Source organism: Sapajus apella, unplaced genomic scaffold, assembly GCF_009761245.1.
Source record: "Sapajus apella isolate SASKATOON/1434 unplaced genomic scaffold, GSC_monkey_1.0 scaffold74, whole genome shotgun sequence".
In the NCBI taxonomy this organism is placed as follows: domain Eukaryota; kingdom Metazoa; phylum Chordata; class Mammalia; order Primates; family Cebidae; genus Sapajus; species Sapajus apella.
This window is the reverse complement of record NW_022437014.1, coordinates 4,938,878-4,952,549: the sequence shown is the minus strand read 5'-3', so window position 1 is coordinate 4,952,549 and position 13,672 is coordinate 4,938,878. Positions and strand designations below refer to the sequence as shown.

Here is a 13,672-nt window from a genome sequence, read left to right as displayed (position 1 = left end):
GACTCAGCTCTAGGCCTCTCCTTCTCTAGGAACTTTCCTTAACTTACCTCCACTTTGAATGAGGGCCACACATGGTGCCTGCCCTGACCCAGGGCAAGTCTTTAAGAAAGCATGTTTTCACAGCAGGACACTTGCATTAAGTGCCCATTTTTTGCTCATCTGATAGTGATTTGCTTCAGGCAGGAAGAGTTTCTCTCACCCCTGTCTCCCAGAAACTAGTTAGTCCAAAGTTTCTCTCAGCAGGTGCTCAAAAAAGTCAACTGACTTGAATGAGGACAAAAGCAACCTGTGAATCAGTCATTTTCCCCTTCTCTTTCCTCCCATGTAATGCAGCTACATCATTCATCACAGCTGTGGCATTCTGTTAAGTCTTTGGGTGTTGGGTTTATGTACCATCTTTGAAAACATGGTGCTAATGTAAGTGGCAAATGTGCTTCTTCTGCCAACTGAATTGTGTACTTTCTTTCTAGGAGGAAATGATGGGAATGTCTTTTCTCTCTTTCTTGGCCACCTGAAAGCCTTGTATGAGACAAGACGCAACAAAGCACATTCCACTCATGAGTTGCCCAGGGAAAGAATAGCATTACAGTTGAGTACCAACTCACGATCGAGAACCTTTCCCCTGGGATGAGTCACTGTGAAGTTTTTGAAATGAACAAACACAAATGGATGTGGAAAGCAAACCAGCCTCCTTAGTCCGAATAGGTATAACCAGTAGCTTCCACAAGGAAGGGTAAAGGGAAGACATTTCATATTTCAGTTGTTTCCCATTTTTCTTGGGTTAGTTTCAAGTTGAATGGTGGATCTCATTTTTTCTTTAGCTTGAGATATTATTGTGAGACCTCCACCTCAAGAGACATTTAATCTGTACTTCGAAGTCTATTGAAACCATCAGGATGGCCATTTACTAAAGAAGGAAAACCAAAGCACTGTGGGCAGATGTCATTAATCCTTTGAAAGCAGGAGCTGGTCTACGTGGGAGAGAACTTAGTGACAGTCCCTGGCAGGAATGCTAACACCACGACAGGAAGGGGACTTGATCCATGCATGTGAAAAATGAAAAGAGCAAGAACGCTGGGCTTGAGATTTATTCCACACTCTTGACCCAAGAGGTACACTCCTAAGGGGTGATGTGTAGCCAGACCTGGCCAGTCTAGCTAGATGAAAGGAAGGAATGGATGAATACCACAGTGTTTCAGAGAGATATTCACAGCTGTTGGCCAGAAAGAGGAATTCACACTAAATCAAGATCAACTATAGTAGCTTTTCATTCTTTTCCCAAGATGCAAGGTGAGGGCAAAATACATTCCCTATGGATTTAAGAATTCTTCCAAATTCTACCAAGGTTTCTTGTTGTTCTTCTAAACTGGATGGTTAACAATTAGAAAAACAGCATTAGATGACAGTACCCCAAGGTGGACCAGCAAGTACTTTACAACAGCTGACACTCCTGCCAAAGGCCTGGGTCAGAGGAAAGAAAGATTGTGGACCCAAAAGGAACAGCTGGCTCTTTTTCAAAGCACCTCACTTGGTCTTATATCTCATTTCTTTTTATTTTTTATTTTTTTTTTATTTGAGATGGAGTCTCACTCACTGTTACCCAGACTGGAGTGCAGTGGCATGATCATGGCTTACTGCAACCTCTGTCTCCTGGGTTCAAGTAATTCTCCAGCTTCAGCCTCCCAAGTAGCTGAGATTACAGGTGCGCACCACCACACCTGACTAATTTTTATAGTTTTAGTAGAGACTGAGTTTTGCCATGTTGGCCAGGCTGGTCTTGAACTCCTGACCTCAGGTGATCTGCCAGCCTCAGACTCCCAAAGTGTTGGGATTACAGGTGTGAGCTACCACCCCTGGTCATATCTCATTTCTTTAAAAGTGTGAATTATCTTTAAAACTTTAAACCAGCAACCGCTCTTAGATGCAGAGCTCAAATGACAAACCCTTGGGTTATGAGCAGGGCTGCTTCTTGGGTGCACTCCTAGGAAGCCATTTTGAATAATATCTGGTGGTGGAAGAGTCCGCAGCAGTGGCATCTCGCAGCAGGGCTGGGGAGGGACATTTGTATTGAACAAATACTGGCCCGTGACACTTTGGAATGCTAGTGTTTTTGGATGCGGACACCTTTTCTGTCTGACCTGTCAGCTAAACTGCAAATATACTTTTCCCACAAATAGAATCCTTCATCATCTATGTTTCTTCCTTCAAACATTTTTTGCCATTTAACTTGCTAATGACTTTATACTTGGAATCCCAATCCAGTTCTTGGAAGAAGGAAAATTCAATAGGTCAGCAGAAGGGAAATACATCCAGCCATCAAATAGCCTGTTTTCTGGCTACACCCCTTGGGCCTATAAAGAAAATCCAGGATATGAGATCTTGTGCCATTTTTCTGATTGAATAGGCTCTGAGGTGACCATTCTAAAGAAAGGAATCAAATAAGCTTAGATATGGTATATTCCTTAACCTTTGCAGTATTTTGGCTTTTGTCCTAAAATGGGGATAGGGCATTTATTCAAATTTTCTCTCATTTCTCTTTAAACACCTGTTATCTTTATTTCTCACCTCAAAATGGCAGCGCTCAAGGAGCATACCTTTACCTACTTTGGAAGAATGTCAAAAGTGTACATAAGTGCCTTAAAAAAAAAAATGGAAAGAAAGAAAACAAAGTAAAAGGAGGAAGAATAAATGTCCAAAAACCAGAGAGTGGAATCAGCATTCTTCTATGGGCGAGATCTTTATCCTGGTGAATGCCCCTCCTATAGGATCCTCCTTGCCCTTCAAACACAAAGGTCAATGCCTCCTCCCCAGTGACTCATTAGAACAACAGCATAGGCTTTCTTGGAAACTTGCTGTCCGGACATTGAACTTCACTTGGAAAGAAGCTAGTTAAAAGCAATGGCTGTCTCAGCCTCCCTTGGTCCTTCAGCTATTTTGATGCCCATTGCCAGATGCCAAGCCAGGCTTACCTAGAACAGAGTTGAGCCTCACCTGCTATGCATCACCTGGGGCTCAGCTGCTTGACTACATAACCATGTAGCATAAACACAGAAATGGGTTTTGCTAGTGCTCCCAAAGTATGATACAATTCCCTGAAAACTCTGAAATAGAAAAAGGACACACATCCCCTTCATGCCTCAGTGACACATGGTTTTTGCTGCCTGTTATATACCCTTAAAGACCCATTTACAGCACCAGAGGAAAACATCGAGACACATCCCCTCACTCTGGGCCCTCAGCACTGAAACCATCAATGGGATGGAGGTAGGAAAGAGAGGCCTAAACAGGGGGGAGATTCAAGGAATGTGCCAGGGGAGCAGTTTCATGTTAGCCTCATTCCCAGAGTTGACAAGCTCCATTTGCCAGCCTGGTGTGCCCTTATAACCTGCACCTGGGCAATCATGGGCAAGCTTTCTGTCCAGGCTTCCATGAAGGGAGAGGGAGGGGAATCAGTACAGAGCTTCCTATGTCAACACTGATTGTTTACGAGGGGAAGATCAGAAAACAGCAAAACCTCAGGACTATTAATGCCAGCTAAGAGGGTGTTCTCAGAGCCTCCCCTCAGCATGCTAGTGCTTACACCATCTCACATTGTTACTAGTGTGTCTCTCATGCGCATCTTTGCCTAAGGGCTTCCCAGCCCTTATACAACTGGAGTCTAAAAATATAGCATGCACGTATCCTCTTTGTACCTGTCATAAGTAATCTGGAAATCTATCTCCTGATGAATACCTTTAGAAGAGGGTAGGTTCACAAGGCAATGGAGGAATTTATTTATGTTGCACAAAAGGCCTTTATCACCTGTATGCAAATCTGTTATCAGGATTAAAACACTGTTAGAGAGTCACAATGGTATTTTCATGTCCCTTAAATAGATGCAGAGGAAAGGGTTTAAGGGTTTCTATGGATATCAATGAGAAGAGGAGAGAGAAAGGAAGCACCACTGCAATTCTGCATTAAGATATATTTAAAAAGGAAAAAAAATCCTGTGCTTTGTTTTTCTGAGTTATTGACGGGTCCCTGGCCACAGCAACCAGGTGGAAGGCTGCAGCAGCTCAGTAGCTTTTCAAACAGAAGATCCTATCACCGTTAGCTGTGACTCATTTAATTGTCGGCAAGTCACTGCAATGCAAAGAAACAAAAACAGAGAGAGAGAGAGACAGAAAGAGTGTTGACCTCTCTAACTCTGGTTCCTATTTCCCAGATTTTGGCAAGAAGCACTGGAAGGGGAATCTGAGGCCTTTCTGCCATGGTCAACCTGGAGTTCTGGAAGGGACAGGTCAAATGAGTAAGCCTGAGGAAGGGGTGGGCGCCTTCTCTCTTGCTGACTACCTCTCTTTTTTTTTTACCCTCTGGACTCCGATAAAGGGAGGGGCTCTGTCCCCAGCGGTTTCTCATTTAGTCACTCACCTTTCATACCACTACCTTCTTCTTGGAATGTGTTACGAGCAGTGGTCTGATCTTCTAAGTGTTCACTCCCACCACTTCCTGAAGAGGCTACACTGCTTTGTGGAGACAGGGGGGCATGATCGGATGGGAGGCACTGAGGTCCTCTAGCTCGTAAGTCCTCATGAGACATCCATCCATGTCCTAGAGGCTGGTTTGGCACATTCATGGGTGGGGTAAGGGACACAGATCGTTTCAAAGGGCTGTGGTGTGCCTGGCCTGAGAGAACTGGAAAAAAAAAATAAAATGAAATAGGTTATTCCCCCCCCTTTATCCTGGGATGCCAAAGAACCCACAATACCTCTTCACCCTGAGAGATACCACTAACTGTCTTACAACTCCATCCATGGTCACAGCAGGTTGAATACAGGCCTGGCATGGTCGTTTTCTTCAGGTGGTTTAAAGGGATGCTGTCTGTCCCTCTCAGTGGGTTGGGTTTCTCCAAGGAGGGCACACCTATAGTGCCCACACATTGGTCCTTAGCCTTTGTGGGTCTGGATCTGGTTTCGGTTCTAACTCCAGAAATCAGGATTCATAGGAGTGGCCCAAAAATCAGGCAAGGCTTCATAGCCATCTGCCAAAAGCAAAAAGAACCTGTGCTGGACAAGTTAGTTGTTTTTTAAACATAAATTCTGACATCACCCATGTTGTTCAGGAGGACATCTTCAAGGGCAGGCAGGCTGGCCATTGTTTGGGATCTTTGCAGGGCTGAACAAGAAGAAGGTGGACTAGTCTTTCCAACCAGGACTCAGGGAACTATTGCCTCTGAAGGGTGGTACAGCTCAGCAGGGGCCCCAGTACTAATATGACCTCAGGGTCTGTGTACTACAGCTCGCTGAGGGTGAAAGGGCCGCTTCTTCTAGGGCCAATTCTTTCCCTTGGCCTCACAGGTCAATGCCAAACTCTGTATTGCAAACACTTCCAGGTAACAAGGCTTTCATTCAGAAGCCGGTGGGGTCCTCTCAGGAAGCTGGGGATGGTTTTTACCAGCATGTTCAGCCCTCTGCACAGTGGGCAACATCTGCGCAGCCCCCGTCTTTAATTTCTTTTCCAGAAAACTAGGAAAAAGCAACATAACTCATACAACTAGCCAAATTAAATTGAAGTCATTCAAGGGAGGGATTTAACAAAAACCAACACCGAGGGAGCCGACGTTCCCCTTGGTTGGTTTTTCTGGGTGTGTAAAGTGACAACTCTACAAAATAAGCCTATTCATAACGTTCTCTCAGCACCCGTTCCTGACAGGTCCAGTTTATTTTGACTGCTGCTGTACTAACATGGAACTGAGCCACATGCATTTTTAAACATTTTTCAGGGAAGCCATTAAATTCCGTCTCAGGCTCTGTCCCCACCAATGAGGCATTTGCTCTCCCATACTTAGACGACCACTTCTTTGTGGGTGTTAATCTGTGTTTTTCAGTAAGCAGAGGAGACACTTCCATGGTGAGCAGTCCTGCTTTTGGTTATGCTGCGTTTCTGGTGGGGCAGTCCCGACATAAAGGCCTGCACAGATTACTATGTCCCCCGCTTCAAAAGATAAAGACCAGAGTCAAAAGGCTGGATGTTTCCAGAAAGTATGTTTGGGGCAGTAGTGGGCTAGGTAAGGTGCTGCCGGGCAGCTGGCAGTCACCACGCCTGGGAGCCGTGGAGTTCATGCCTCTACGGTCAGTGTTTCCATCTGGTCTTGTGTGGCCAGAAGGACAGCCTTGCATGTGAAGCGGGGACAATCAGAAGGGCTAGAAACTTCTTTAGGAATGAAAAGGGAGGACAAAAGACAGCTGCTGAGTTTAGTATTTGTACCCTGAGAAATTTCTAATTTGGGTACATTCTATCAAAGGCAAAGAAATATAATCTAACTTAAAAAAAAAAGGAAAGGGAATATATTGTTTAAAAAGTATTGACCCTAACAGGCTGAAATGGCTTGCATTGCTACTAAACAGACTAGGGAAGAAAGTATTTTAAAGGGCTCCCTGGAAAATGCATTGCTACCTGGTTGGATCAGAATTAGCAAGAGAAAAAGGCGGGGGAAAGCAGAGAAAAAAAATAAAAAGGAAGCAGCCGCAAAAATGAAGAGAGAAGCCAATAGCAGGAAAAGCCAGACATCCAGAAAATCCATTTCATGCCTGTCTAAGTATTTATATAAAATTGGGCAGACTTGTTTAGAACTGCCGCAAGTGCCGGGACATTCCAGCTTAGACATCTTTGCTTTCTGGTACTTCCGCAACCATTTCAGAATATCTGGTGGATGCTTTGACTGGTGCCTGCCTGGTGAACCCCAAGTGGAAGTGGGGGTTCCTCTGCATAGCCAGGATTAGAGTCAGTCTGAAACCACAGAAACAGGCCTTGCCAAAGAGGGACACACAGCTCAGAGCCAGCGGAACCCTTATGGCCTCTAACCAGCCAGTGGAACCTGGGCTGGTTAGAGGCCACAACTGAACAGGTAACTAATTGATGACCACGGGAGGTTACTGCTAGGATAGTCCTCATCTTTCGTATGGCTGCTGAGAACTATACAGTAGGTACATTGTAGTTTAATTGTATTATGTCATGGAGCCAATTTGCTTCCTTCCATTTATTTATTTTTTTAAATCCGTGCCATCTCCTCCACTGAAGGGCATCCTTGGGGAAGCTGTCAGTTACCCAAGGACTTCACTGGCTAATGAGATTGGAGCTAAATGTTTACCTAACTTAATGGACTTACAGGGATTTATACATAGAAACCTATACCCATTTCTTCACACTTTTCTGAGCTTAACTGAAGTCATAAGAGATATGACATGAACTTGGCCTCTGCTTCTAAGGAAAAATTAATTACACCTGAGGTGCCAGGGTCTTTTCTTGATGACTTTCTATGAAGGCCTCATAGCCTCTATGTCATAACGGATACTCCTTGGTTCCCACAGCTGCCACCAAATTCAGGAATATCTCCCTAGGGGCCAACGTGCTGTGGCAACCAAGCACGATGCCTCACACTAAGCTTCTGATTTGCAGACAGGGCTGTGGGTTTAGAGCCAGGCTGAATGCCACACCTCAATCAAAAGTCATGCTGGGCAAATGCCTCTATTCTCCAAAAAGAACCGAGGCCGGGAGGCAGTACAGGCTTGTCTTGTGGGAAGGGGATGCAAGCAGGTGACAGGTGCCTTGGCAACAGGGCCACTTTGGGATGAAGACACATCTTCAGGTCTAGCAATGGTAACCACAAAGCTGATGTTGGTGCTGCCTCTTGTGCTGGAGCACTTTGTTTGGCAGAGGAAATAATGTCATGGGCAGAAAGAGGCGATAAGAAAATAGGGCACGCAGCTGTGGAGTTGAATAGGGGCCAGTGGCAGAGTAGGAACACTTGTTTCATCCCCAGCCCCTACCCCGTTTTAACTAAGAGATCTCATGTAGAGTGGCGACAGAGAGTAATATGGACATTCGAGCAGAATTCTTTTTCTCCTAGGAGTAGGGCGGGAAGATTAGTAAATACTGACTTCTGAGAAGCTTTTCAGCGTGGTACTAGCTGCCCCAGGGTGTCTCTAGCTAGAGACTTCTAGATGTTCTTGCCTGTGGTCTGCTGGGCAGTAGGCCACAGCTAACGATTCATTCAGACTTCACCTACCCAGAAGTCCTATTCAGATGCTGCTGAATTAAGTATATCTTTTTAAAAGAAATCTCAATGTAGATTAGAAACTGGCAAGTCCAGCAGAACTGAGGGCCTCAATTTATACTGCATTTGCAACTTTCATACTAGTGTGGGTAGAGGGACAGCATATTTCAAGATGAATTCATTATATTGAAAAGCAAACTAAAAATTACTCAGAGTAACAAAATTGTGCCTTTTTGCTCTTAAAATGTAGAAACTGAAATTTAATATTGCATACAGTATGGATCCAAAATTGCTTGCATTTTTAAAAACTTCTATAAAACATTTTAGGTCTGTATATACACATATGTATGCCAGTATGCATGCATGCATATATCATTAGGACATGGTCATTTTTGGAATATTTTTAAATTCAAATGAATCAAAGTAAATAATAAGTGTGAAGTAAATCTCGTTGAAATATGGACACAGCAGCTAGAAGTCATCTTGCTACAGCAGTCAGGCAGTGCAAGGGGAGTACAGAGGTTCTTATCCTCTTGCTATCAACTTGGTCATGCTGTCAGGACCAGTCAGCTTTTCTGACCTCATCTAGCTTTATGATTTTCATCTCCTAGCATCTTTAATGAGACCCCTTTCAGCACCTTTTAAGGGAAAAATATGATACCTGGCTCTGGGTTCTGTTCATTTAAGTATTTTCTTTAAATCCTGGGATTCAGATTTCTTTCCCATTTCCTTTGACCAACTTTGACTCCATCTTGATTTTGTTTATTGAAATAAGAGTCAGGAAAAGATGTTTCCGACTATTTAGTACTGCTTAAGGAAAATTAACTGTATCTACCTTTTTCTGCCTTCTAATCTGAGAAATAATGGAGTTTATGGATGGAAGAAAGTTTGGGATAGTGGCCCAAGTATCTCCTTGGTTCATTGTTAGGTTAAATACATACTCACTGTCAAGGAGAAAAGTGATCCACACAAGCAAATAGTTTAGATAACTGAAGCTTCAGTCTTACACCAAAGCTTTATCCGAACAAACTTGAACAAAGATCTGTCAAAGACACATTGTGTATTTCTCTGCTCTCCTTAAATTGACAAGTGGAATGCAATTTATGCTTTAAACATTATATAAAGCATAATTTTTACTAATTTATAATAAATTAAATGATTTTAAAATTATTTAAAGCATGCTTTAAAAATGTTATGAACATATATTCCTAACATTTTAGGACTGGAAGCCTCCTGAAAGAATTCAGTGATGCCTAATCTGGGAGCTGTGGGTCCCTGGGTAGTAGAAAGGCCCCAAAATCCCTCCGTATACCAGGCCTTGTTAGTGCATGAACTGCTATGTCACGGATGACTTTTCTACGTATAGAGAGGGTATTCAAATTAATACAACATAAATTAATATAAATTAAACCTATGCTGAGTACCTGGGCCTTTGGTCTTTTTTTAAAAAAATTAGCAGATTTGAAATACAATTGTGGTTTTAATGGGGACCCCGATTTTTAAATATTAGTTATTAACTTATACAGTTCACATGTACTATTGGTCTAGCACACTCATTTGACAGAGGTGATCTGTTGCTTTATGCCGTCTTCATTGAGTTAGGCTTCAATGGGCAGTCTGGGTAGCCTCAGGAACTTGTGTGCTGTATACCTTCAACTGTTCAACTATCTCCTCAAATTCAAGCCAACCATTACTTCTCTCTGCTGCATTATGTGTTTCCAACTATTTCCAGGCTTAGCATTTTGTTTTCGAGTCCAGAGTCTAGACTGCTGAAGCTGTTAGAAATTTGGCTTCCTTTTGAATATGGGTATTCAATATTCCTACATTACTAATATTCTCCATACCAAACCAAATTCCCTGGGTTCTCAACCCAAGTTGGGCTCTGTGCTCTCACCATGCCCTGTGAGTCCAGCCACAGAGAGATGATCTGCAACTTTAATCCTTTTTCCTTCTAAGTTAGTCTCTCTTCATTTTTAATTCAAGAAGCTGCCTTTCTCATAGAAAAACATATGCTTCATTACATTTTCAAATTTCTAGATGCTCACATGATAGAATTCAATCCAAACAGCTAGCACAAGTAAACCTTATAAAAATAAGTCGTTCCAATTTAGGGGTTTTAAAAGGTCGAATGCGGAGACCAAGTATTTGCATATTATTTTAAGATATCTTAGAATATTCCTCCTGAATTAAGAGGTCCTGCCCAATTCTCTATGACTCAGGTAATGTATCCTGTGTGTCTACATACCTAGGACAAAACAGGGCAGAATCTTACTTCTATGTTGCTAATTTTACTTATCTGTTACTTTAACAATATTTTCTAGACTCATTCCCAAAAGAAATTTAGAAGTATCAGTAGAACCTTTGCTGAAAACAAAAATCTGAGAGTTCATAGCATATAATTCTTAAGTTTTGTTGCTGGAGATGGTTTGATACTTATCAAGTTTAAAGAGGAAAAAGTGCAGCCCACTGCTAGCTACAAAAAGGTGATTGTTTCAAAGGAATTGGGTGGGGGTGGGTGTTTCTGTTCATTCCATTAGGTTTCAGACTGCTTCTCAGTGATATTTCAGGTTCCATCCCACAATTTTTTTCTGATAATATCAGTTTCAGGGCATCTAAGAACTACTAAAGGCTTTCAATTTTCAAAGAACATTCAGCTAACACCACTTGTATAAATAATTTTGCTTAAAAAAAGGCAACATTTTGAGCAAGACTCAATGGTGAAATGACATTAGACCCTGGATTCCTCTTCTTTAGTTGGTTTTGTGGTGTCACAACCAGTAATCTGAAGCCCTGTGGTGGGAATCTTTGGAGAAGAAAAGATTAATAGTACTTCAAGGATACATTTTGAAACATACAAAACCAGAGTATTTGATCAGTGACATCATGCAAAAAACGAAAACAAAAACAAAAAAACCCCACCAGATTTGTGTAAGTGGAGTAGAAGGGAGAGGAAGAGAGGGGAATATTAATCACTAAGGTTAAAATTAACATGCTCTGTCATCACTGCTTCAGGGAATAGATTAAAAGCCAATCTGAAAGGTTAAAAGCCTCAACTCTGCATGCTTGCTCTCCGCTTCTCAAACAAGGGTTTGAAAAACCAGTGCTTAGAACATCTGAACACCAGAAGAAGATTCCCCTAAACAGGCTTGGGACTCCACCTCATTCTAGGGGAAGAAGAGAGAACATGCTACAAAGCAAAGATGTGGTTTGTGGATGGGATGCTCCTGACAAGCCCAAGGAGGAAGCCACACACTTTCTGTAGAAAGAAAGTGTATACTTGCCTATACAAACCAAAGCAAACCAAACCAAACCAAACCAAACCAAAAGGAGACTCTAGAAGAAGAAAAAGCTGCAAAGGACATCACAACAGGGATGATAAATACACACAGCGAGCTTTGTCTTTCCCCCATGATGTCTCGTTTTCATATAGCACTGAAATGAAAGCATTCTGATGCAGGGAAAAGCATCTGGGGAGGCCTTCCCAGTACCGTGAGTCCTTGTCACTGGTGTCAGCTCTCACTGCTCTGCAGATGCCTCAGTCTTTGGGCAGAACAAAGATGTATGTTTCTGCCTTCACATCATCACTTAAATATTTGAGCTTTTAAGAAATAAATTAGAATGTTTCTGGCAGACTTTTATTACTGGATTAATCTTTGGTACATTTCATTTGTCCTCTTTTGACAGCTTCTATAATGGCAAAACTGGGTGTCCTCCAGTAGAAAATCTATTTTAGATAATAGCTGTTTGACTTTACATTGTCATTATTTATGAAATACCTTAGACAAGAAGCCAATATGTATATACTTTAAACAGAAATCAGTAAATTTCATCCACACTTAACTTCAAATCAAGCAATCCTAAAAGGACACTATCCCAATCCTTTCATTCCATCCTATCAAAACCAATGACAACTTTCATCAACGACAAAAGTAATTTCACACCTTTGAAGCAGATGTTAGGCTAATTCAAGAAATGACGGGATCAACCCAGGTATTTTGAAGTCTCCTTTATACTGGGTTAACTTCTACTTTCCTGTATTGTTTCTTTTTGTATCTACAGTTATACTAAACCCTTAGGTTTATCCATGAATTTCTATCCACATAGAATAAAGAGATTTCGAGAAATGAGTTTAGACAGAACTGTAGAATTTTATTTATTTATTTCACCAAGTAGGGAAAATAACGGAGTTAAGCAAGTGCCCAGGGGTGAATTTAAGCAGATATTTCCTTTTTAATGTTCTGACCTATCTGTAAAAATTCTCTGGTCACTGTGTGTAGAGAAACTCAGGAAGCTACATGTTCAATGACAAAACCTTGCCACCTGCCCTTTTCTCAAAAGGTAACTCTCAAATTTTAAGTGTTGTTTCATCAGCTCACATGCCTATGCAGAAGGTGCTTCTGAGGTTTATGCAATACAGCATCCATCCTGCACTTAACAACACCTAGGCTGCTACTGAGTGTGGGAACCAGCAAGACCATCCAAGTTTGGAACTTCAAATAGCCAGGATTTCACGATTGAGCCACCAAGACCCTTTCAAAGCATCAGTCCCAAGGGGAGGGCCAGAGTTGCTAAACAAATCATCAGGGTGTCCTTTAATATTGTGTTACTACCAGCACATGTCAAGAAGGGCAGTGACTCCATTGCTTCAATGGGGCTACCAAAGGATATTTTAAAACCGTGTCTACTAACTCCTGTCTTGAGCTGAACTACAGGCCGGGTCTTCCTTCACTACTGCTGAAGCTTAAAGGCTCCCAGATGACATGGAACAGTGGCTCTCACCGAGCAGGCAATGACAGGCATCGTTAGATGCCTAAATCCTACAGCCAACAGGGCCGTGACTCAGCAGCCACATGCATGACCAGGATTTCTCTGAGTATGAAACCCTAAACTCTGCCTTGATCAAACAGCCTTTTTTCTTTTCTTTCTAGATTTAGGAGAAGGGCTATAAATAATTAGCAATGTATTATGTAGCCCTGACTCATTCTTAACTTAGCTCCTTGATAAAAGAAGGAGACAGGGAGATTCTCAGCATGGCAGCTAGCAGGGCAATTTACTGATTAGGGAATTGGTTCTTGTTTTCATTAAAGCATTCAATCTACATGTCAAATGCAACAATGCACATAAATGACCATTCAAAAAAAAAAACAACACACGATTTGAGCTTACACTACTAATTAGATGATTTTTTTGTTGTTGTTGTTAATTAGGAGAAATTGGATGGTTTAGTCTTTCCTGGCTTCTTAATTACATTTGATTGAACCGCCATGTGATTCAGACAAGCTCTTGAGGCTCCACTACACCCCAATTCCCACTTTCTCTGCACCTTCAGCTGCTTACCAAATTTTAAACTGTCACAACCTTACCCTGTGGGTGTTGGAACATGGTGAGATTGGAACTGTGTTTGTAAAATTGATTTACTGTGGTCTGTAATTACACATAACGATTTGAATTTTTGACTTGGCACTGCATTTTTCATTTAAACCGTACGGTTCTCCTCTGCCCCAGAGAAACAACGTTTACGTAATTGCTCTCAACTCATCTACTTGGGGTATTATAAATCAGTCGTGCAATAAAAGACTTTCAGAGACACGGCAAGCTCGAGGTTCCTGGCATAATTCAGCACTCAGGACTGTTCCA

The 13,672-nt window shown here is 42.0% G+C and overlaps 1 protein-coding gene across 5 annotated transcripts in view; it reads right to left on the bottom strand.

Moving 5' to 3' along the window:
• Positions 1-13,672, bottom strand: part of SAMD4A (sterile alpha motif domain containing 4A) — a 231,975-nt gene that overhangs the window by 51,377 nt on the left and 166,926 nt on the right. For 4 of the 5 annotated variants that reach the window (XM_032251116.1, XM_032251118.1, XM_032251117.1 and 1 more), the window contains one exon: positions 4,411-4,674. The exons of the other annotated variant lie outside the window; for it this stretch is intronic. In XM_032251116.1, the coding sequence (XP_032107007.1) occupies positions 4,411-4,674 (264 nt within the window). The remainder of the gene's footprint in view (positions 1-4,410; positions 4,675-13,672) is intronic. 5 annotated transcript variants of the gene reach the window in all.